The sequence below is a fragment of the Dicentrarchus labrax genome, unplaced genomic scaffold (assembly GCF_905237075.1).
Source record: "Dicentrarchus labrax unplaced genomic scaffold, dlabrax2021, whole genome shotgun sequence".
Lineage (NCBI taxonomy): Eukaryota > Metazoa > Chordata > Actinopteri > Moronidae > Dicentrarchus > Dicentrarchus labrax.
Genome location: NW_026136722.1, coordinates 6,787,536 through 6,814,121, shown reverse-complemented (window position 1 = coordinate 6,814,121; position 26,586 = coordinate 6,787,536). Strand labels below are relative to the sequence as shown.

Here is a 26,586-nt window from a genome sequence, read left to right as displayed (position 1 = left end):
AAGACACATCAACATAATGTTGGAAACCTGTGCCCATTGTCAATTCATGCTCCTGCAACTTAAAGGTCACATCATCAAATAAAGCTCCCTGAAGCAGATAACAGTGAAATGAGTAAAGGCTGAGGAACAAAGAGAGGACCCGTCTCCCCTCGCCCCCCTCTCTTTCTTCTTCTCTGTCTCCTCCACTCTTTATCTGTTAATGAAGCACAATCCTCTCAAGAGCACAAGCACTGGGATTTGTCAAGTTATCACAGGCTTGGTTCGTCTGCCCGGCTCAACACTCTGCTACTCTTTAGTATTATAGCTTCTGTGTCTCAGTCTGCCCGTGTCTGAATTTTAAGTTTGTTTTTTCCACATTCGTTCCTATATATTTTCTCTCCTTATAAATTCTTCTCAGTCTATCTTTCAGTTCTCATGCCGCTGTTTGATTCTTCCTCTCATCCTTCTTTTTGATCACCTTCCTCTCCCTCCCTCTGTTCATCTCTCTCTCTCTGCTGCAGTTGCTGAGGCTCAGACTGGATGACCAGGAGCCGACCATCAGGTTGAATTTCATTCCCTATTTACAAGCATCAGCTAGAGTCTCTTGTGCTAATTTTTTCCCCTCAAAATGTGTTTATTGCAAAAATATATCCCCAGAAAAACTCACTGTATAGGATTCCACATACAAATGATGCATAATATTTGCTGCTAATAGTGTTAACCACGGCCTGGGAGATGTCTAATCACAGAAATGTAATTTTCATGGGGTGATTTCCATAAATATAAAACACTTGCCATTGCACCTCACACACCTCATGAATTTGATTGAAGCTGCAACAGGGTAATTTCCAACAGATATTAAAAGATGCAAAATTGCGTAATTGTGTTGCCTGTGTAAGGCCCACAATGACAATATTATGAGCATCATAATCCACCTCAGGTCCCCCCTCGCCCACTGCAATACAGTATGCCAATGATGCTACGCTAACAGCCCCAATAAAAGTAATGATGATTACCGAGGCGATGGGGGTAGTAACAATAACAAACCCTGTGATGTATAGTGAATTATAAACATCCTCCCTACTGTAATTTCATAGTTAATTCATATTTTTATTCAGGGTTAGGAAAATTGGCTCTCTGTGCTCAGTGCTATGTAAAATGTGTGTGTGTGTGTGTGTGTGTGTGTGTGTGTGTGTGTGTGTGTGTGTGTGTGTGTGTGTGTGTGTGTGTGTGTGTGTGTGTGTGTGTGTGAGGGAGAGAGAGAGAGAGAGAGAGAGAGACTGCAAATAAGCCTGATGTATATTTAGGAGGAGGAGATTTATGTTTGCCAGATTTTTGTAGATTGCTGCATGCATGACTTCATCTGTTTATTGTGTGAACGCAAAAGCACATGATCCCTGTGTGTGTGCCTGTACAGCTTATAGCCGACTGTTTCTGTCAAATATTATAGGAGCATTAACATTTCCTGTGAGTATAAGAGAGTGGGGGATATAAAATGACTGCGAATATATTTGTGGCCCAACGTCTGAAAGATTGTTGATGTATGACTCACCTGAGGGTGGCAGTGTATCTCACTGCACATCTGTGTGTGTGTGTGTGTGTGTGTGTGTGTGTGTGTGTGTGTGTGTGTGTGTGTGAGACACTTTTGGAGTGTAAATGCATCTGTGACTGTGCAATTACGTTTTCATGCACAAAGCGAGTGTGCACGAGCGATGATAGCATATGCTGTGCAACAGCTTCTCTCAGGTTTGGACCTTCAGCTGCTGTCTGATTACCGACTGTTTTGTCATGTTGAATGTTCAGAGTGTCCCGAGAGGGAAGCGCGCATGACAGCCACCGAGGACTCTTCACTTGACTGATTTGTGTTGGGACACACACACACACACACACACACACACACACACACACACACACACACACACACACATACCCCATACACACCATCACTTCACACACTGCACACACAGAAACATGTATGTGTACATGCACACACATCTCGCCTGAGGGGCTGTCACAGTTCCCCAGAGAGTCTGCTGGATTTGGTTTTATTGCCTGTATTGATCGTGGCTCGGGCTGAGTAGAGGGATCGATATGTGGATTATAGGGGGGAGTTAACTTCTCAGTGCTGCCTCAGAAACCTCCCAGTTCTCTGACACCTCTCCCATTCACACTCAGCACCTGATCACCACTGTGTAAAACAGAGAAAAAGGACACATTAATTCACTGACTATGTATGTCTGAGAGACACCTGCTGTGTCCAGAAAATGTTTATATAAATGTAGGTGCCAGCATCTACTCAGCCTCTCCTCTCGCTGCCAGACCCCCCACCCAAATACTCCACACTCCCTGCCTATATCTACATATCTACAGTAATTGACATTTTCCATTTGGCAGGTTCTGCATCTCGTTCCTGTTATTTCTATGGCAACCAGCGGTGGGAGCCTTAGCTGAGTGAGTTAGCAGCGCCCCTTGGGCCAAGGTGTCTAGCCGGCTGCCTGCTCCTAAAAGCTAACAAGAGAGCACAGGGGATTTTCTTACTGCCCATTTAATAAGGTAAATAGTCAGACCCTCTAATAATACCTAACTCCATTTAGGCTTGTAATTATGAGCGAGCAAGCTACGTGGTGGAAAAAATGCACATTTTAACAATAGCTGTCACACCTGGATACATCTCCTCTACTGGGGTTAATGGAAGTACTTCTTTTTCATTTACCCTTCAGTGAAAGTGCAAATCCTTCAAATATCTTTAACTGTATAAGCGTATTGCAGTGAATTACATGAGCTGAGTGAGTAATCAATTTGCTCATATTCTGTGGATCCTCCAGGTGATAATGACTTTTCTCCTTTGTGCTGTTCATAGGATAATGCCATACAGCAGGCCCAGACGACGTATTAAGTGGATCTGAAATTTTCTTTCAGGCTGATGTGAAAATTAATATAGTAATAGTGTAATGTCTCAGGTATCTGACTTAAGAGAGATGAAGACAGATCTTCTTTTGTGTGTACATTTCAATATTAATCTGTCTTTTCTTCTCTATCCTCCCACATTTTGCTTGTTCTTCTCGCAGCTCCTCCTATATATGATACTCATTACTGTTTCTCTCACACTGCATCTGTCTCCTCATTCTCTCTCTTTGCCTCCCTCTTTTCATGCCTCTGTCCCCGTCTCCGCCTCCCTCTTCCCCACCTTCATTGAAAAGAGTGATAGTTTAGAGGGTCTCCATCCCAGCAGCTCCGGTTGTAGTGCAGCAATTAGGAGCTTGAGAGCTTGTCAAGATAACAGTGGAACGAATACACACTACACAAATCATACACACACATACACACACACACACGCTCATTGCGCTCAGACTCCTGATGAGGACATTAAAGGCATTTGTATATGTGAGAGGGGAAGACAGGAGACGAAGGGGTGAGGCCTTGGTGAGTGGGTGCATTAACAGGAAAACACTCTGGTTCCTTGAGATGTAAAACTAAGCTTTTGTAGGTTGCTGAGGGTGGGAGATAATGGAAGACTTAACAGCACTTGTTGCTTCTCTCGTATGCAAGGCCTGTCATGTTATGGCCGCTTGTGGCGTAATGCCCGCATTCGTCAGTGTGAATTTCCCTTTTCCGTCATTCTCACAGCAGGATACGATACACCAAGACACCTCTCTCTCTCTCTCCCTGTCTTTCTCTCTTGTGTTTGATGAGCAGCAAAAACAAGTTACGGTGTTAATCAGTGTAAGCGCGATGTACGGCACTTGACATGTAAAAGGGCCATGACAGAAATAATTGCAGATATGGATGTGTGATATGCACAGGTTGTCATCAGAAAATCTCACGCTGTGCCTTTCTGTGTCAAACACACAATCACAACAAGCACTGACATGCTCACCGCCACTGCCTGTGCAGACAAACAACTCATCATGACCATAAATGTCGCTAATAAGGAAAATATTTAGCTTCTTCCTTGTAAGTCTGGTACTTTCCAGCATGCATCTGACCAAACCTGTCACCCAGGCTCTCCTCTTGATTAAAGTAAGTAGTAAGTACGGTGCTTTGATATGATGACTTATATGATAAACAACATAACATGTCTCACTTTGTGACTTCCCAGTACATTCATACATTATGCGGATTTGGAGCATTTTGTGCTTTCCGAAATGGATCTTTAGTGGATTTTAGGGGGGGCCCATCATGACCCGAGAGTGTTGCAACCAAACGCTGCAACAGCTGATTTCACTGATTCATTTCTCCCAAGGGGAATGAGCTGGCTTAGTTGTAATATAACAGTGCAAAACAAATAGGCAAATTAGTTTTTCATGGTTTTGATAGGTAAGTAAGGGTAAGAGAGGAAAGGTGGTGAAAAAATTGAGAGAACATGAGAAGAGGGAGAGAAGTGCAGAGGGGTTTTTCTCCACAGGGGAAATGGAAAATGCATACAGAGCTGGTGAAAGAATGGAGACTTTAACATGCTTTATTCAACGTTTGCATCCCCTGTCTGCCTCTCAACCTTTCAACTTAACTCTTCTGCTGCTGACAATATCGCACATATGAGGACAGATTTGCTCTTAAAATGTAAAGCAAGACTGCTCCCTTTGACCATGTTCACTTCTGTCACTGAGACTTTGTGTGTTGTTTCAATCCCCCTGCTGCACCACATGGGGTGGTCTCAGGGGACAATAAATGTGTTAGCTGTAGCTATGATTTAGAGGCCTGGAGTTTGAGGAATAGATATCCTTAGGCTACATTCAACAGATGCTACTATATACTCATGACTGTTGCATGCCAGAAATTATTTCTGTGGACTCAAGATTCAAGAGCAATTACAGAAAAAAAGTAAATTAAAGAAGTGACAATATTATTAAAATATATATCCACATATTATTTCAGCTGTAACACCTGGACACATGTTGCAATTGATGGTGAAAATTACTTCGCTAGCAAGCAGGGAAGTCGGGAAGTTTGCTGGATAAATGGCTGAAATAGAAAGCTAAACACTGTGAATATACAGTTCTAATAGCTAGAAAAAAGTAATGAATAAACTGTTCTAATAGCTAGATAATAGTAATAAATGAACAGGTCTAATAGCTAGATAAAAGCAATGAATAAACAGTTTAAATAGCTAGATAAAAGTAATGATTAAATAGTTGCTTTATATACATAAAGTAGGCTAACCAAACTGACCTAAACATTGATACTTCAATTGTATGAAAAAAAAAGTTTAAATTATAACACTGACATATTATATTATTATATATGATATTATACACTGAGAACTGTATATATCAACATTAACATTAAGGCAGTGGTGGCCTAAAGGTTAGCAAGCTTGTGACCGGAAGGTTATTGGTTCAATGTTTAGACCGGTTGGATAAATCTGCGTGGGGAAAGTGCAAGGCAGCGCTTGTCCCTCCCCCATGACCACCAGTGAGGTGCCCTTTAGCAAGGCCCTTAACCCCAACCGCTCAAGGGTGTCACTGAAGCTATATCCCTCTTAAAATTGGCGGGAATGTCAAATCCATCTGTGTTTGAAAGGTTGTCTGCACAAAAATGAGTTTATAAAAATAAACCCACTAGAGGTACACTGTATTTATCTTGGTCTTGTATTGTCTTCAGCCTCATTTGGTCCAGCTTTGACTCCAGTAAGGGTGCAGCTCAGTGTTCAAACAGTTTCATACCTAATGTTTTGCATATACGTATCACTCACTTAGTAAAAAGGAAATGTATTTTGACTTGAGGTATTATGAAACATATAAAATGATGCCATGTACTAAATGAAAACGGTCCATATCAGTAAATCTCAAATGTCTTAACTGACATCCCCATAACGAGCTTTAAATCTATTAGCCTACATCGATGTAATCTATCGCACTGTATTGTCTTGCGTCTTAACCCATTTCATTTCTAGCTTCTCTATTATGACCCTTGTCTCCCTCTTCTATCTTGTCTCACTTTCTTTCTGTCTGTCTGTCTCTCACTCTCTGGGGAGAGGGCCGAGGGCATTATGTGCCGCTATGAATGATTCATTGCCCTCTGTGGTGTATGTGCTTGGACTAGAAAACAAGGAGGGAAAGAAAGGGTAAGGTAGACGGTTGCAAAAAGGGGAGATGAGGTGATATGGAAGACACCATAGCCAGAGGTGGAGGACAGCAGCAGGTACTACGACAGAGAAATTAAGTGTTTTTGGGGTAAAAACAACACAAAGATGCTTTTCTTTTAGCTTTTATAACCTACCTTGTGTGTGTGCTGAGCATACATGCATGACCAGTATCTTATTTCATTAACGTGTTTATCTTGGTTTTTTGCCTTCAGGATAGTCTTTACCTTCATTGACAGAAGATTTCTGAAATTAATGTTCTCATTACTATTTTCGGGGTTCACAGTCCTGAGGGTGCTGATTGTAATTCATCATCCTTGTAAAATCACATCTTATTGTCTCATTAATCTAAATACATCTCAGGCTTGTTTAGTTCTTTGTCTCATCTACTGTATCCCTCCTTTCGTTCCACGTTTTACCAATAATAGAAATAATTCTCCCAAAACACCCTTCCCACACACTCTTAACCTCTCATAAATTCCACTCAAGCAGGAAACACTCGCCTCAAGAAGGTGAGACCCTTAAAACAACATTATCTTTCCTCATCTAATTTCCCACGACCTGGAATAGATTATCTGGCGGATGATTAAGACCTGCTGAATAATTAAGTGGACAATAATGCTAATTCATGAATAATATATCTGTTTATGATGGCGAGGCAGGGATAGTAGTTGCTGCAGTGCTGACAGGAAGATTGATGCTGTGGCCTAGATAGGATCTCTCCAGCGAGAGGATGCTGCAGACGGCGACGCTGCCCATATTCATTAGGCCTCTGTCATTGGCTTCTGTGCGTAATGACATACTTATGTATAATTTACAGGCACATCCCAAGGCAGAGGTGGCATACATGGGATGGAACAAATGGGTATTTTGGCTCGACATATGGAGTTTTGCTTTATAATCCTAAAGTATGTAGTTTGTGACTGATCGATTCCTCACTCTGTTTATTTCTGTTGCATTTTTGTTTTAATCGTCTCTTGTGAAACTTAGTGTGTGTAGTGAAGCACAGAGTGCATCCAGTAGGGCTGCCAACTCATTAAAGATTGTCCCAGTAGTCGTCAGTTCAAGCCAATAGTTGACTGGTCGTCACATGTTGATGATATTACTTTTATACTTTTTATATATATTTTAACAGCAGCCTGTAAATGATAACCTGGAATGAATAACTTCCAACTAAAATAAATACTTGTGGGCTTATCAATGCGATGGATGATGTATAACCTTAACAGTTACAAATTAACTTTTTACAAACACGATTCTCTCCCCATTTTATGCCTCTTCTGTCCTCGCCTAAACCCAAACCTTGTATGCTATAAACAAACCTCCCAACCCGTCCTTCAATCTCCCAGTCCAGGTAGAGTCAGCTAGTAGGATCACTAAGTAGCTAGTGGCAGCTAGTACAGTGGTTTGTGTTGCAACCATCCCCCTGATATTTCGCAGTAGCATCTCCTGAACTGTTTTTTTCTATGACTGTATCTGAATAATGAAAAGTGGATCGACTTTTCTCATCGACTAACAGTTTAGTTGACGATTACAGCCCTATAGTATCCAGTATGTTTTTCTATATTCCAGAAGACGGCTGAAGTGTGGTGTGTCACAAAGGCAGTGGGTAGACTTGACAGTAATGTAAGTGCAATGCTCCGTATCATGATACAGTCTGATAAATGAACGTGATCGTGTTGCATCAGACACTTGTGCATGTGTATACAGACTGCATTCTCCAGCTTCAAAAACAATGAGACTAATCTTCCTCTCAGCCCACCCCACCCTGTTCTAGTCCGGCCCAGCGCTGCAGAGCCCGTAGCACCTCAGCCAGTTTGATTACATTTGTGATTAGAGCTGTGGCCAAGCGATGGTGAATTATGCCTGAGCTGTTACCTTGCTGTAGCTGCCGGGGAAATGAGGCGGCTAGGCTGCGTTTGCCCCACTGCTGCTGACCTTGGAGGTCACTCACAGGAAGGAGACATTCATCACTCTGACACATGGATACTGTGGGGAGCAGAGGATGGTGGTGTGTGTGTGTGTGTGTGTGTGTGTGTGTGTGTGTGTGTGTGTGTGTCAACTATTACTATTACAGTATTATTCCACCCAACACTCCTGTGCTCTCAGTAGTATTAAAGCACTAGCTGAAGATATGCAGTGTATACGTCATTGTTTCCTTACCTAAACTACTACTTACACAGATTGTGTATTCTGCTTAATGCTGTTGTTAATTGAAATTACTTTACGATACGATGGTTTTACAAACACGTCTTCTCATTCTTTGCCTTCCCTCCTATCTCTCTCCCTGTCTCTTTGTCACTCTGTTTCTCTCCTGCTTTCTCTGCATATAATCATGAGAGGCAGACAAATATCGACCATGGCCATTGTTGGCCCAAGTGTCTATTTGCTCACTAGAAAAGACTCATTATGTTACAACAGATTGATATCTCTGCCCTCAAGGACTTTAATCTCATCTCAAATGAAAATAGAAACAATCATAGCTACTGGTGAGGTGACACTTTTAGCACTGTAGCGCGCTCGCCGCTCTCCTTCCCCCGCCCCAAACAGTAGAGTGACCTTCTTCGGTCAGCAATGGGATGCACTGTCTCTGAAGGATGACAAACATATAAGCTTTCATAACATTTCATCACTGTAGCATCTCTTCATCCCATTGTCTTCTCTCAGTGGGTGGGGGTGCTCTAGTTTGTGTGTATGTCTGTGCCTGAGTATAAGAAGATTTAATGTTCATAAGAGGAAAGAGGTATTTTAGACATGACACGGACATGACACAAAGCTTAAGAAATCAGCATTGAGAAGGCAAATTAATGTTTGCAGAAGCTTAATTGTTCAATTGAATCCATAAAGGCACACAATTATGTTTATGTATTCCATAAATCTGATTAGCGCTGAGTACCATTCTGCAAATGCAACCGTCTGTATGGGGGGCTAATGCCCACCCACACAGCTCACGTCTGATTAGTTGCGAAGCACCATCACTTAACTCTCTTTCTATTGCTGCATAATCTACAAGGTGAAGTATGATGTTGTATCACTCAAACTAATCTAATCTTACTTACTTACTCTTATTTGGAACTTAAACATCAGTGACAGAAGCGTTAAAATGACCGCCATGATGAAAGAGAGTCTATCAGTGGCTCAATTTGTGTTTGTCTGAACAAGGTTTGGTGGAGGTGTTTGTCTCTGTTGATGATTTATGGTTATACATGAAACAAATTAATGGTTTTATACTTTTAGGGTGTGAAAAATAAAAAAATGTTCATACTTGTATTGTCTGGCCACATTGTGGACATTTTTTACAGCAGGCATTCTGACATAAAAAAGTCAGGTAAACACAAGTGTTACCAATGATATTAATTAGGGATCTGTTCCATTCGTGGAAAAACAGAGTCATGAGTGGATGTGGGCCTACTGGAAAGGCTAAATGGAACTAAACGTTAATTAGGTGGTAACACCTGTGACTACCATCCTATTTAACACCAAAATAACATTATCCATTACTCACGTCAGCACCAACATTCACCATTTGCCCAGCTTTTCTGAGAAAATACCCCTGTATTGGATCACTCTAACATGTAACTAACTGTAGTTGGCTCCCTCACGCACCTTTGGACAGTGGGGAGTAATATCTGCTGTACCAAGGTACTGAAGGTAAGAAATAAAATATTGTGTAATTTAAACTTATTTTTCAACAACATTTGGGATGAACAGGATGCTAGGTTAAGCATAAATACTGGCTTTCATCACTGAAACACAACAGAGCTGCACCACATCAGACCCATACTGGTGGGCTCCATGGACTCCCTGGAGTTTGCAGAACACTGACATAAGCAATGTCATCATTTACTGACTCTAATGGACATGCTCCAGGCAACTACACTGTCACCTGCTGTCTCACTACACTTCAAACATAAGATTGGAGTTGTGCAGCCTCCAGTGGTTTTCAGATTACTGCTCTAATGTAGGAATAATGCATTAACACAGGCAAAGAGGAGGAGAAGGAGACGTGGCCCTATGCTCTATAAAATTTTATCTTCATCAGTACACAACATCATCAGTGCACATTTTCATATCAGATCGTTTACACAAGTAAAACAAGCATTACTGCAATATAAAAATACCCCATAACAGTCTTAGGTATTAAGAGTAAAAGTACTCCTTATTTTGAAAAATGATCCCTGTGCTATAATATGTTATGTTATTGGATTATTTTAACTGATGTATTGATGTTTAAGTAGAATTTTACTGGTCTAGTTGCTCAGAGTGGCTGCTGTTGGATAGTTTAATATGTAACAGCGAATTGTATTTCATAAACTCATCTCATGTTTTGTATGTAAAATTGTAATATGTAAATATAGCTTTTAAATAAATGTAGTGTAGTAAAAGTTACAATAATACCATACAGTACAAATTATTTAACTTCCTACTTGAGTAAATGAACATGGTTACAATTCACCACCCCTGACATTTAGCATTGATATTTTGTATGCAAATTATTTAAACCGCCTATTGCACCCACCTCTGTATGTGTATGTCATACTACCTGAGCTTCCAACTCTAGTACCGTTAACTGAATCAATACAAATGTTTCTCAGCTCCCAGGAGGCCTCCTAGACCTGCCTCCTCCTTGGTATGAAATGACACTTTGATTGACCCCCGCTGCATTTCCCACAGGGCTGGGTTGATATGGTAACAATCTGACCGTTGAACTTTACCTTCTGCCAGACAGGTCAGCAGACTGGGGGCATAATTGAATTTCTCAGATTCACATTGACTGGCTGTGCGCTCTCGATCAATGCTGTTAACGGCCACAGTGGAGACACAGAGGTTGGACTTTTGTGTCTGGATCCCGACAACTTCACATGTCTGACACACAAACGCATATTTCAGCCACTTACATTACAAGCAGTGGCGGACTCGGGCTGTTTGGGGCAGGGGTGAAAAAAATAAATAAAAAAAACATTGCTGCATATTATATAAATTTCTGCCAATAGATACTGCTGCAACCCTACTATAAACTAACATGTCACAAAAATGGCACTATTTATCTCTGAAATATAGTGAAGAAGAGTACAACCATTTGTCTTTTAAATACTTCTCCTTCGCAGTCCCAGTCTTTGGGATTATATGCCATGACCACAGAGGTCACAGTTTAATGATCGTAGACTCAGTTTTTAGTGTACCCTGGTGAGCTTAATTTACCATTTTAGCATCAGCAATAACACAATGTAACTATGCAGAGACAGTGTCAAGGTAAATAAACCTTGAGCAAGGCACACAACCCATTTCTGTCATGTTGAATAATAAAATGTAAAAAAAAAAAATGCAGGATCACAACATTGTTGAACAGATGTTTAATCATCACGAATAGAATAGTGAGAAGAGGATATCACCCAGCATGTTGTCAGAGATACACCATAGAAATATCACACACACATACTAAGTTTGAAAAAGATTCAAGCAATAGATTATTTATGTCTACTGCCACTACACAAAGAAGATTCATCACCATGGTGAGTGATCAGTACCTCCCCTCCTCTCCTCTCCACACACTTCTCCCCTTGCACTTCATCATCTTTTAGACTGAATAATTGTGTTTTGCCACCGTCACTCTAATGCATATCTCTGCGATTATCCAGATGTGGGTGACACCATAATCCATATGCCTGTGACACCGAGTACAGATGGTTGTGTAATTACGAACACACGGTGGTGATCACCCTGCTTTGTAATCAGATTCATATTTCTTGTGGGTGCTCCGCAATGTTGTTTCCAGATTAATTTCCCCATCAGATGCCACTGGAGTCTCATTTAGAGTGGACTTCAGTGTCTGATAATGAGATACAGACAAGGGTATTTATTCAGCGCCAGATCTGGCTCATTGAGTGGTGACATATTGGCCTGGGAGACACTCCAATCGTATTTCCTCCTCAGTTCGATGGTGGCGATAAGGTTTCCACTGAGGGAATTTCTCTGTGTGAAGATATTGACTGGTTTTTACCACCAAAATACATCTGAATTTGGTGGTTTAAAGCTCATTGTCTGTATTACAGCCAGTTGTTGATGCCCCAGCCCATGAATAAGCCTGTCAATGCTTATACTATTGCAATGCCATTAATTTGTGTTTATCACTGTGAGTGTTAAACTTCAAATATGATGGGTATAATACAACTACTGGTACACAGGTTTGGAATCGCTCTCTAATACTTCTCCTGTCTCTAAAATGGCCAAGTCAATTTGATTTACATGGCCACAAATTTGATCAGTGGATCCCAAATCACAAATTTGCCTCAAGGGGTTTCATCTGAGTAACATGACACCTGCTATCATTAGACCCTCGATTTGAATAGGAACCCCAAAGTAACAGGAAAAAAGGAAGAAACCTCAGGCAGAAGAAGAGGAGGGATGATCCCTCTGCAGCTCAGATAGACTTCCAATATGCACAGAGTAAATAGTGCAAACGTATATGAAGAATATGGATCCAGGAAAATGTCAAGCAACTTCGGCCACACGACTCTTCTCTACCACCATCATATGTCACATGTATTTCACCAGTTACCTCCCCACACTGATGTACTGTTGACATGTCCAAGGTGTCTTTGTGCCCGCTGGATGGGATAACCACCGGCTAACCATAACCCTAAAAGGATTAAGTGGGTTAAGAGAATAAATGGTTTGAGCGTTGTTACAGAGGCTTGCACAACCTTCCAGGGATACGGTTCATGGTGCAAAAATTTGGCCTCAACATGAAGTGACACAAAAATGTCAATGAAACCTAATGGTGGAAGAAGTAGTCTGATTATTTACTTAAATAAAGGTAGTAAAACAATAATGTAAAAATGCTCGATTACAAGTAGAAATTCGGCATTCAAAATTGAAAAAATATATATATATGTAAATATATGTATCAGCAAAATATATTTAAAGTATTAAAAGTAGATTGGATATATTATTAGATCATTAATACTGACTCATCTGTGCTTAAGCAGAGGTTTGTAGCTGGTTGAGATGGAGCTTGTTTTAGTCATTTTACATTAAGTTAGGACCAGTGTTCCCACCAAGGGGTCAAGCCTCCTGTAAAAGGTCCCAAGGTTAATCTTGGTGGGATCGGGAAATGATTAATGGTGTATAGAAGGAAAAATTTGAAATATATTTTCATTTTCAAATAATGAAAAATTGGATTCTCTCTCATGAACAGTAAATTCATCTCACAGACATATGAAACATGTCAAGGGGCCCCAAGCTGGCACAGTTTTTTGGTATGGGGTCACAAGGTCTTTAACAATGCTTTGTATTCTCTAAACTACGGTGGCCCTGAGGTGCAAATCACAACAGCAAATCAGAAAACACAACACAAAAAGAGAAAACACAACGACAAATCAGAAAACACATAGATATGGACTATTGGAACCCCTGTTTCTACCTCTCTTAGGTATCCCACATTAACATGGACGTATTAATACAATATTTTCCTTATTTAGTGGTTTGAATTTTCAGATTTGGCAACTTGAACGCATGTTGTGTTTCCTGTTCAAAGGACGGACCAGTTCTTTTGTCCAATCAGCGACAAGGGTACCTACCTTTTCCAGTTTGGTTAATGTCGTTGTGTTTTCTGATTTGCCGTTGTGTTTTCTCTTTTTGTGTTGTGTTTTCTCTTTTTGTGTTGTGTTTTCTCTTTTTGTGTTGTGTTTTCTGATTTGCCGTTGTGATTTGCACCTCAGGACCACCGTACTAAACTCATCATATAGGCCTATATTTTATGAGAAACCATAATCTGAACTGTAACCAGTAATTACAGCTGTCACATGTTGTGTAGTCTAAAAATACAATATATATATTCCCATTGAAAATAGCGTGGTAGAAGTACAAAGTATCATGGAAATACTCAAATAAAGCAGTGCACAGTACTCGAGTAAATGTACTTAATTACCTACCACCACAGTGTGGAGTTCAAGCACAGGTTTATAGTAGAAAGTGTGCCCTCTGTTGGTGTGACAACGCACGGGCTCCATGTCGCACAAACTGCAGGCACAAACCGTGTTATATTTATATATTTTTATTTATCCCCACGGGACAATTCCCTTCGCATGTGTAGTTTTGTTGACTTGTGTACTCTCTCGCTTTTCTTCCGTCCTCTTCAGCTTATCGTAACGCGGCGGAGGCACGAGGCCACACAGCTGCAAAAAGCTCGAGCGCATCAGTGCAGCGCGGGTGAGTGATGGAAGGGGCTGCAGTTGTCATGGAAACGCCGGGGAAGGAGGGGAAGGAGGGGAGGAGGGAGGGAGGAGCGTTAGGAAGTGGGGCCAGTTTGTTTTGTTATTGAAGGTCACGTGGCAAGGTGAGGCTCCTCCCTCCTCCCTCCCTCCCCTCCTCCTCCTCCTCCTCCTCCTCCCTCCCTCCCTCCCCTCCTCACCAGTCACCACCGATTCAACCGTCTCGAGCTGCTGCTCCGGTCAGTTACTACAAAATGGCTGCAGAGGCTCCGACACCAGCGAGAACCTCCTGAACGCTTCATGGTAGGATTTATTAATCCCTATGGACGCTTTAGCCGCGACACATTTGCACCGTGTCGCTTTTTTCCTACTCGCGGAAATGTGCGTTAGAAGTTAAATGCAGGCAGCTCGGGGTGGGAATGAAAATGTTTTCAGCTCAGCCCACTTTGACATCAGTGTTTTCTTCGCTGCGAGTGCTTCTTTATCGCAGCTATCCGTGACATATGTGTCCTTATTGGTAGTCAGGGAGGTTGCAGACCTAAGCCCGGGTTTAATGTAGGGTTTTCTGTAACGGTGGCTCGGTGGTAACTTGGGACTAGTTGGCCTAGGGTGGCTTTTTTTCCTCAGTTCAAATGATTCAAGGGCACCCTGTGTTATTGCTCGTTGAGTTGTCGTTATTTGTAGCAGCTCTGCAGCCAGGCATCGGTTTGCATTGGTGTGTAGGAGAGCTAACATGGATGTTGTTGCAGCTCCCCCCCCAAAAAAAAAAAAATCATGCTCCATGCTGCAGAGAGAGAGAGAGAGAGAGAGGGGAGCTGCTGCCTGGCTCTAACATGCATCACCTGATTGGCAGTAAACGCATTAGCAAGCCCCGTTTTAATTACTGTTCTCATGTCCACACACGAACAGTTTGCTGCCTGTGCATCCTCATCCATGCAGCCATTCATTTAGCTATTCAAGTAGCTAGTAGTCTGGTCTGTTGGCCTTCACTTTTTTTAAATAGAAATGTTTTGAAGTGGCTACTTTTTTATGCAGCAAATAAAAAACGCTGAGATTGGAGACATAACCTTGGGCTGGTTGTTGTTGCCAGACTACTCAATAATTTATAAACTTTTATCTGGAAATCTACCATGTCTGTGAATGGTTTGAGCATTAGTGTTGTTGTCAACTTTGAGACGGATGCATCAGTGATTGCTTCCTGTATCCCTTTCACCATAGAGACGACAACCATTGCCCGTCTCTCGCTGCAGCTTGATATCCTGCAGAGTGACACACAGTCCTAAAGGAGATGGCAGTGTGTACAGACTGGGAATGCCAGCAGCCTGATGCATGTAGAGGGCAGGCTGACGTAAGCTTTGAGGCCCGCTGGTTTTACTAATGTGTTAGTCCCTAATTTGGGCCTGGGTCTGGCAAGGGATGAAGAGATGGTGTTGGAAAAGGGGGAAGAGGGGGTGATGAGGGGTCTTTTCTGTCCCTGCCGGGTCAGGGGCCCCCTAGTCAGCACCCAAAGCCTCTGAAAGAGGCAGTGTGTATTCACAGAGAGGCGCCAAAGGGGGCTTGATAACAAAAACAGGCCGCTAAATACTGTGATTACTATAAGGCTTAGGTCATAGCCTCACTTTCAGCTCAAAACTCTCGATGGCTTTTTGCTTAGCGCTGGACTAGAGGGCTGAGGGGCATTTTGCCAGGTTGTGTCATTTAGTTTGGCGGGTTGTTTGGTGTCAGTGATCAGACGCTTAGCCGGAGTCCTCGGTGAAAATGATGAGCTTGCATTCTGTGATCAAAAAAAAAAAAAAAGCTAGTTTATTGCTGTCAAAGAAATAAGTTTCTGTTTTGAAGTTTTCTATTTACACTCATCCTGTGTTGGTTATTGAGGGCTGGTAGTTGCTATATTGTTGCACAGATTACTTCTTTATATCATATTCAGTATTAAAATAAATGCTAATTCCTGGTAACGGGGTGTCTGATTCTTGGCAGTATTTTTCTGTAGATAAAGCATTTTCCTAATTGTCCTTTTATAGAAATAAAATCAGCAGCACACCATCAGTCCTACTGTTGCTCAGAGCTATGTGAGCGCCGCCTTACACACAGGCTTTTACTTAACACTTTATTTTCTTTAATTTTTTTCAATATATAAAGACAAATGTGGAAACAGTGAGAAAGCTACGTGATTGGAGTTTAATAAGACATTTATTAGGGATGTTCTTTGATCTGTCGGACCAATAAATTGTACAACCGGGCTCGTGAAAGTGTTCCCATTACTTTTGTAGCTGACAACTGACATTGGGACTGGAGGCAGTGCTTTTGGAGTGTGTCCATAAGTTATTTTAGGGCCAGTTCAGAGTGCCAGGAGTGTGCAGCATAAGTTTCTCTCTTCCTTGTCGTCAGGCCGAGTCAGAAAGCATTAACATGACCACACTGAGAATAGCCCCAAGTACTTTAGAGAGTGCAATCCTCTTTGCAGAGCGCAAGGACTTTGTCGGTGCTTACCCTGCAAGTTTTTAAACCCTCACACAAATTGAAAGGTAGCACCGACGAACTGCTTTTGCTCTTTATAATGTTCTTTTTGTTTTGTTTTCGTGGTGTCTTTGTGGATGTGCCTTTTTTCTGAAAACCTGCTGATCATTGTGGCATATCAAAATATTTTTCAGATCGTTGTAAAAAAGGCTGTGTTACCCTAGAGTGCGATTGCGCAGAAGAGAAGGGGGTGGGGGGGCTGGCACATTCTGCCATAGCAGTGGCGGCGGCTGCTGCTGTGGTTGCTAGCGAGCGTTCTCCCAAGGGCTCGCCGTGCTCTTGTTTGGCTTGCAGCGATGGCATTCCTGGCTCTGTGCCCAGCGACTGCCGTCTAGCACCCCTTCCCCCATCTCTCACACATACACACAAACCAGCCCCATCAATCGTAGCCCCCTCATCTTCATTGCTCCAATGTGGGGCAGCCAGGCATTTACATATCCACAATTCACCTTGCACTCATTGACTCTCCTTCCTCTCCATCGCCACTCAATTTTCTACAGATTTTACACCTGCTTTTGTTAAGCCGTCCTTGGTCTCTCCCTGGTCTGACTGTGTTGTTTTTTTTTTTACTCCCTTTGGCCTTCCTTTGTCAGCAGAGTGAGTGTCTGGTTTTATAAGGGACACCAAGCTCTAATCCTGTTGTTCTGACAGGACGGTGTAATTCCACAACAGAGCTGAGCTCATTGACCCACGTCCTTCATATCGACACGAGCTATGCTTCCGCGCCACAAACAGCTGCTCATGATGTAGCTCAACCCACTACTACAAGTAAACATCAAATCAAAACTGCTTTGTTTGAGCCTCCTCTTGAGTGATTTTTATTTATTAACAGGACTTTATGTTGTCTTTATTTTCAAACGTTATCAGTAATATATATGATAAGGCTGGATCTTTTCAATAGTGGGTTAAAGTTTTGTCTTATACCTGTTCACATAGTGCCGCAGCATCCAAATGGGCAGGAGGTACCATTACTGCATCCTCCCCATCCCACCATCAGTCATCACTCGAGTCCAAGAAAAGCACATCTGTCCGAGCAGGGGCAGATGTTTAGAAATTAAATGGCAGTTCTCATTGGGAGAGACTCTCTCTGTCCTGCTCGGGGACCAAATGTTTCTTAAACTGAAATCATTTTGACACTTTGCTCGGCACTCACTCTCTTCATCCGGGTTGGAGGCCGACAGCAGCTCACATTAACTGGAGCATCTCTCTTATCCTCTGATCCTACATGACACAAGCCCCACTGATGCCTTTGAAAGGAGCAGCACCAGCTATATTTAGCATGGCAGCTGCACATGCAGGTTCCATATCCAGCCTCTTGGAGTTAAAAATAAGTGTTAATGATGTGAATTTGTAGATAGGTGTATGGAGGCGGTATGTTTTTGTGTTGAAATTAATTCAAAGAACCTAAAGGCTCTTGCCTCTATCCGGCCGCGAGTCTTGCAGAAGTGACTGAATTCAGTTTTCAGCTCATGCAAACATTGAAGGCACACTGACCTGTGCTATCCAGGAGGCTCAGTGTGTGAGTGAATGATAGTATGAGTAATATATTGCTAATCTGTTGCTGTCGATACGAAAAAAAGTTTATATAAAAAACAAATAAAAGTAAGATTACATTCAAATCCGAGTGAAATGTTTGTTAAACTTTCAACTGTGCTGTAATAAATAGTCACAGGTTTCTATTTGCTTTTCAGTTTGGCTCATTGGTTTCTTTGCCTATTTCTATCTGTTAGCAGTGGCAGATGACTCACAATGATTTTTATGATCATTTTGCATCAAAATGGGATTAATGGGATTTGTTGTTGAATTTAACTCCAATCTATTACAACCATGGTTGGTGCTATTTTGACACCAACTAAATGACATCTAAAAATATATAATATCTAAAAATATATAATATCTTAAAACATTTGTTGCCAGAGCTGGGCACAGTTGATCAACAGATGCCGTAGTTGGGTTTCTGGGTTGATTCCAGTTGCCTATTTATTTATGTAGTTATTATTGTCTTTCTTTCATTGTGTGAGTTAGGTGTTACTGATCCATTGGCCATTTGAAATAATGCAAAGATTTTCTGCTAACAACGTATCATAGTGTACACAGAAAGCAGAATGATCAGTGCAGTTTTATTCATGACTACATAAGTTTTTGCTCATGTGACAGCATTGTTTAAAGAACAGATGAAGAAATACTGTGACGTCTGATCTTTGCAGTAAGGCTTCCCCTTGGTGACCCTTTTGTCACCTGTGTGTTAGCGGCTCAGTCTGAGAGCAGAGGTCACCGTGGCCTCTGGAAGACGGAGGCAGCAGCTGCTGTCAAGTTCACAAAGCATCACAGATTGAGAAGAGAGGTCTACACTTTCAGACAGGTTGCAAATGTTGTGACCTAAACAGAAGGCACATTAATGCGTATTCTTATATACCTGACATATTCACGTATTTACAAGGACTGAGGAAACTGCACTGCACAGAACACATGTTGAGTACTGTAATTGTTTCAACCAGTCACAAATTTAATCCTTTTTATCCCATTCATACTACCTCCTTTCAGATATTTAGAAAACTATAGGGAATTGCTGTATCTGACCTTAAAACTCAGTTGACAGGAGTTTCTTGATCATCTTGATCAGGACCAATTTTTAGGAATCTCTAAAAAAAAAAAAAAAAAAAAAAGACAGCTGAAGGTTTTCAGTCAGGACAGGGAGAAGGGACATAGTTTTCTTTTTTGTTGGTTTGTTTGTTATTTGGACGATTCAAACCCCTCTCTTGAACCCACGCTTTGATGACATGCTCCAAGCCCTGACTCAGTTGCTTAACTGTATGCTCAGATTTGTGCTTTAGTTTTTGAGGCTTGTCAAAGTTCATCTTTCTTCTTGTTTTTCCAATTCCATCATTGAACCTCCGCTACCGATTTCAACACAGTGCTTAAGGGCGCTGTCTGTCTCCACCTGACTGCTCACCAGGGCCTCGGGGAGCGCTTGTTGCCAGGCAATGGCACACACCGCTGTCGCCTGCAGCAGCATAGGCATGGAGGAGAAAAAGCTGGTTTTATGTACAATATCATATTTAAGGTTCAAGGGACTTAATTCCAATTTGCGTATTTTTCCAGGCAGGTTCCTATTCTTTCAGTCCTTAAAAAACCCAGCTTCTAGCTTTTATTTATTTGTTTTTCTCTGTAGAGGATTAGGATAGATACAGAGTAGCTCTCAGCTGGATGCACTTGCACATGAAACAATGGAGCATTGTCAGGTGGTTTTCAGCTAGAGTGTGTCTGTTGTGAGCACTTTTCCTCTCAGGACTGGGTAGAGGAGGTGTAGGCTATGACCAGGTAGGTGTAGAGACTTGAAAAGATGAAAGGTGTGTATAAAGTAATCTACGACCCAGAATACTGGCATGTCACGTTTTTCTGTGGTCTGCTGTGTCGGGATCTGTTGCCCTGGCTGGGTGTGTAGACTAAAACAAACCGGGGGCCTCATCTTGTTGGCCCCCTTTCTATACTAGACCTGAGAGGCCTCCCTAATGGTTTCCAGAGCCAACCCCAAAGACCACCAGACTGAAACACACATGCACAGTTCAAAACACCACAGTTCGTCAAGAAACATGCTGCTTAAGAGTGAAGTGCAAAACAAACCCACATTCTTCTGTCTGGTGGTTGTGTTGCTACGAAGCATGTGATCTTGTATGTTAAAACGGCAGCCACTGACACATTAACAACTGAGAGCAACAAATGAACAATGCAGCTAATTGAATGCAAAGAAATTACTTTTGCTGGTGTTGAGGCACAGAACCTTTCTCCTCAGTGGGTGCGTGGGATAAATCCATGTCTCTCTCTCTCTCTCTCTTTTTTTATTTAAGCTGTGAGAAGAAGCAAAAAAAACACGAGAAGAGAACCATTTGATGGAAGATAAGAAAAAGAAAAAGCAAGAAGAGAAGAAAAAGAAAGACGCTGCTCAGAAAAAGGTAAGCTTGCGGCGAGCCCTCTCGTTTGACACACACATACACTCATCTTTAGCTTTAATTGCCTCAGCCTGCCGTTTAATCAAAACCAATATGGTCAGATACTGTAAGCCCCGGTTTAATGTTGGTCTCCCAGCAATGAAAAGAAACGCTGCTCGAGACAGTCCCTACTTCCACTTCCTTTTTTTTCAGCCAATCATAGACAAAGCCGCTGTAACGCCGTTTGTACTATTTTAAATGTTACGTGGTGCACAGCCAAGCGCGACTCTCCAGTATGCTCAGGTGTTTCTGCCGCAGTTACATTACATCGATCACATGCACACTGAGCACATGCGTTTCGTCACGTGTGTTTCCTCAGAAGCATTAACCCAGAACTTTATGTAGTTGTCATCCTCGTCTTTATCTCCCCCCCCCTCCCCTTTCCTTGAGTGGGTCATCTGTTTTCAGTGTTAGCCTGCTGTTCTCTGTAATACATTTTATGTATCCCTGACCCTCCTCGTCAGTACTGGTGAAAGTAAGTCTGTGTGTTTCTTAATGTATGAGAGGAGTATTTGCGTTATCTCTTTTACTGCCTCTCCAGCTATAAGCCCAGTGAACCCTTTCACCCTGTCGAGCAGTAGGAATTGTGAACCTCTTAGCATTTCAATAGATGAGCAAAACCAGCCCCTGAACATTTTGTTCCAATTGCCCTGGCTAGTTGCTCCAGCAGTGTCGTGCAGCTGGCGAGCCAGCCAATGCGACTCAGATGTTGATGCTGCAGTAACATTTAGGCCCACAATTTTCACTTATATGTGGAAAATATGCTTATTGCTTCATTATTAAGTTATTTAAGGTCTTATTTCTATTGCTAATAAATTTTTTTCTCCCCCTTTTCAGGCCACAGAACAGATAACCAAAGGTGAGTTGCGGCTACTTGTACTTGTTTATTCAGTGTATTCTGCCTGTCATGTAAAATGGGTACCTCAAAGTCAATTTCTTTAGTTTTTTTTTTTTTTTTTTGCCTGCAATGCTGAGTCTTCCTTTGCTTTTTTGTGTTACAACATGCTACATATGCAATAACACAAAATTTCTCAGTGCAGGCACAATCATCAGCCATGAACCTTGCTATGAGCTCGTGTTTTCAAACAGTAGGGAGACTTATTGTGTGGGTGTGTTAAATTGCGTGTCCTCATAATTAGATGGATAACTCATGTGCAAGATTGCTTTTTTGCCTCAGAGCCTCAATTTGCCCTCTGTTCGTTGCTGTGCAATTTGGATATGAAGCATTAGCTTTTATTATAGTAAAACATCTTTAACTGAAAACATTAGCAGCAGCCAGGTGGTCCATACTACCTGAGCCAAAATGGAGGCCAGGTGCCCATATAAGACTAATAAGGAGCATTGGGATGGTGCAGCTGCTCCTCGGGCCTCCCCATGGGCTCCTCAGGCATACCTAGGAGGGTGAAGGTGAGGAGAACTCTCAGAAGAGGAGAAAACAGAGCATAAGAACCACAAAACAAAAAGAGAGAGGAATAAAGTTGACTGAAAGGTGACTTCTGTAGGGAAGAGTGTGCTTAACTTGCACGTTTTGAACTCCTCTGTGGCAGCTAACAGACCCACTCTTCACTTTGTCTCCCCAAGCCAATGTTCTTAATGACCAGAGAGAGTAGGCAGTCAGTTAGCCCGGGAGCAGATCTGCTGGTCGAGATGAGCAGGCAGATGGGAGAGGGACTTAATGTCTCGCAAGGGATGGTCAGGGCAAAATCTGATTAGAACTTCTGGCAGACTTTGGCAGCGTGGCCTTAATGGCAGCAAGAGAATGCGCACCTAATTACAGTGTTAGTGTCTTTGTGGTTTTGTGCCCAAAGCTCTGTTCAGACAAATGTGTTGTGTGCGAGTTTGGTGGCTAATTTCATTTCAGTCAGTAAAAAGGAGTTAACTGACGTGTGTGTGCGTGTGCGTGTGCGTGTGCGCGTGCGCGTGCGCTCCTCTTGTCGGTGCATACAAATGTGAACTCTCTATTGTCGAGGGTCAGTGACTTGACCTCACACTCTCTCCCTGAAGGATGAGTTAATGAGACTGTAATGTCACAGAGGTGCCCCCTCCCGCCCCTTATTCCTCTTTTCTGAGTCACCCTCAGACCCTCACAGTTTGCTGCGCTAATGAATGTGATCTGGGTTAGCTGTGTTAGTATTCTCTTTGTCTCTTATCTACTTTGTGTTGTTTCACAGCATCCACAAATTGACCTATATACAATGCTTTTCTCATCATCTTCAAACTAGGCTGTGATGTGCACAATTATTTTCTTGGCTGCTGCTCATAACAGCAACATGCCATGACCTCATTTTACTGTGATCTTTACCCCTTTAAATGTCACGATGGACTTTTTAGCACATTATACATATTTGTGCACTCCAACGTGCACGTATCCATCGTCTTAGGCCATGTGACACTGAGGTCACTTTACTCTAGCACTGTTCAATTTATACCTGAGGGTTATTCATAGGACCTTTCCAACCAATCAATAATTAAGGTGATTTAATTGGGGGAAAATGTCAGTGTTATTGTTTCACTACAGATACATTGCAGTCAAAAATGCAGTGGGTTCTCTTAAAATCTCATTTTAATTTTTAAAAGAAATCTAAATATTGTGATGCTAGAGAGGTTTTTATGACTGTAGGCTAATAGCTGATTCACCATAAAAAAGACCATAAATAAATTTACTTTTTTATTTTTGGCATAATGAGTGATTCATTGACTAATCCACTAAGAGAGGCAGATTGTCTCTGAAACTAATGTAGGGTACACTGGGAACTAATTAAAAGAGAACAGTGCTAGCGCCGAGCCAGAATAAACAGGCATCCATACACAGGAGATCTCCGGGAAGACCCCGAGCACCATAGTAACACTACACCACCTCCTGTCTGGTCTAGCAGAGAGGCCCACCCTGGGACCAGCAGGAGGGAAAAGGAGGCAGAAGAAGGTGGGCTGTAAGGAAAGAGATGGGATGAATTGTTATGGTTATGTGCAAAGTGCAGGGAGGCAGCAGCAAAAACACAGTGCCTTTGGTTGATATGAGAGGGCTGGGGGGGAAGCATGTGAGAGAAAAGAAACAGACGGAGCCATGTGAAACTGTGAGAATGCACTGCAGTTTCCTGTTTGCCGGCACAGCTGAGGGGGCCCTTTGTAGGATACTACTCTACTGGCTCACTTCTCTGACACACACTCTCACACTCTCTCTCTCTCTCTCTCTCTCTCTCTCTCTCTCTCTACCAGTCCCCTTATGTGACGGGGAAACACCAGCAGCATATGTACATTGTGTGCTTTTGCAAACACAAACATGTTATTTATTTTTACTCATTAGTTTTACATTGCTACTGAGAAATACTGCCTGACTGAGAATGTTTTGAATTTGTTTTGAAATTCACACCTACCCTGATTAGGTAGTTGTTAAAACAATCTCCAGTGCGTTTGCTTGTTTATTACTGTTTGTTTGGGCAAATCTGAAGATGTCTGTAGACTAGACTAGGACTAGGCAACGAATCTGAATCGGCCTGTGCTTCTCTATAAGAAATGTACATATTCCTGCAAACAAGACACGTAAAATGTGTGAAAAGAAGTAACTTAAGAAACGTAGTGACAGCTCAGTCAATCAGCCCTCTTTTAATAGTACCAAAAGTGCCTCTTTCTTTGCCTTTTTTCTTCTTCTTCCTACCAGAATTTGATTTTCCCCTGTGGGTCCACGTAGCGCTGATGTTGCAGGTTAGCCAAAACTTCACAATCAGTAAGTCACCTGTCAGTCCGTATACAGTGCTTGGTTTGTAGTTGCCAATCTAAACAACCAACTTCGCCAGAACTAAAAGTAAAAAATACGTAATTATTTTCTCTTGGTCTAAGCAAAAGGAATTTAACTACACAGGTGTAAAAGCATCCTAAAATATACACATGATGGTATCCTCATGTAACATGTCTACTGATGCATAAATATTTAAAACATTTAAAACTCACACTCAAATAAAGGTTGATAGCATTCATGTGGCTTTTGTTCTCTCCTCACTCAGAAATCAGTGGTTCAAAGATGTGTCACCATTCTTCATGTGAAGGCCCTTTGGCATTTTTCCGTGCCGAATAGTTTACTACCTTGAAGTATTTGTTATCCTCGGTTCACTTCTTCTGCTAACTCTCGTCTGTAGTAGAGATGCTGTTTGTCTTCATTGTCTCAATATATAAGTCAACGTCTCAGGAGAGCCATTCTTTAAGAGGTATAAGTATTGGCCCCGTGATAGCTACCTCAGTATCAGGCCTTCTGCCATCAGCAAGCTGCACTAGAGTTAATTTATAAGGGTTAATGAGCTATTGTGTTTATGTTCATGCATTTTTATTTCTATCAAAGATAGGGCACAACATACATACACATTAAGGTGCACATTTACATAGTGCAATAAAAGATAACATTATTATAAAGTAGTGTCGCGGCAGTAATTTCATAACAGATTAATTTGCCGTTTCACATTCGCTTAATTACGCCCAGCGCTTTGTGTTGGAGAGTCATAAATTGCGGTGTGATCAGGGGGGAATTTATACTAGTGTGCCTCTTGTCATCGTCACCGCCTCTTCTACATGTCTTATCCCAGAGAGCACGGCTTAAATTGATGCAGCAGCGGTGATGATAAACCACATTATAAAGAGCAACAGAGGTAACTGGCTGTATTCTGCTGTTGTGGAGTGTTAGAGTCTAAATCGTGCATACGGGCTAATTGTCATTAAATTAATTGTCAGTTCAGTTATTTAAGCTTTCTGGTGGACTTGGTTTTGAAATAAAGTATTTTAATGGCAAACTGAGTAAAAAAAAAAAACTGCTTTAAAGGCCTGAACATGGAGGATAGGAGGTTATGTAAATTGTATGTTCATATAACTTTAATTGGTTGTAAATTAAAGGTTGTTCAGCATATCTGGAACTGTGATGCAGAGGGATGCTGTATTTGATGATGACAGAGAGAAGTTACGTTGCACAGGGCAAATCTGTGGTTTGACAAAAATGGTCCAAAAATATATTTTGGGAAATTGCTAATTTTTCATCCCTTTTTAATGTGGCAAAAGGTGGAAGAGATCATTAGAATTTGCTAAAATATTTAACCATTAGGGTTTCTCATATGATGTGTGGCATTTATCCTAATATTGCAGCCTCTTCTAATGTCTGTATGAAGCTAATATTGCAGTCTCAATCAGTTTTCAATGAATCGTGTTGGCCCGGCGTGTGCCGCCCAGGTCAGGAGGACAGGACGTCCCACTCTCTTTCACACATCACTTCCTCTAAATCATAACAGACAGTGGAATCTGGTCTGCCTGCAGCTGTTGGCACAAAGTCCAGGGACAGTGGAGTGAGTGCAGAGAGGCTGTCTGTCTCTGTCCTCCACCTGTCTTCTGAGAGCAGTGAGCATACAGCCAACCCTCCTCTAATCTGTCATCCAGCTCTTATGGTGACACTGAGAATACACAGACGAGAGTGGCTGTTGCCGACGAGAGTAACTGGTGTTGACTTGGAGCATAGTAGACCACTCAGGTGTGTGCTTGTGTTGCACCATTCAGATATGTAATTGCCATTTGATAAATGCTATGACCTATATAGCCTTGTGTTTTTTGCACTGTGCTGTCAGACATTAAGTGCTTTTAAATCGCATTTTTGTCTGTGTTGAATGCGATGCAGCGAGGGAGGATTTTTCCCTCTTAAATACAGTGTCATATTTATTCACTTCTAATTAAGCCCTTTAATCTTCTCTCTTGTGAGGCTCGCTGCTCACATTTTAAAGCCCACAGGAGGAAAGAGATGGAGAACCCTAAAGACATGCCTCCCTTCCTTGCTCAT

The 26,586-nt window shown here is 41.9% G+C and overlaps 1 protein-coding gene across 5 annotated transcripts in view; it reads left to right on the top strand.

Annotated features, from left to right (window-relative positions):
* The first annotated feature begins 14,473 nt into the window (after positions 1-14,473).
* Positions 14,474-26,586, top strand: part of tnrc6c1 (trinucleotide repeat containing adaptor 6C1) — a 44,513-nt gene continuing 32,400 nt past the window's right edge. For all 5 annotated transcript variants that reach the window (XM_051387431.1, XM_051387430.1, XM_051387429.1 and 2 more), the window contains exons 1-3: positions 14,474-14,577; positions 20,640-20,744; positions 21,618-21,639. In XM_051387431.1, coding sequence (XP_051243391.1) covers positions 20,682-20,744; positions 21,618-21,639 — 85 coding nt within the window. In that variant the 5' untranslated portion in view covers positions 14,474-14,577; positions 20,640-20,681. The remainder of the gene's footprint in view (positions 14,578-20,639; positions 20,745-21,617; positions 21,640-26,586) is intronic.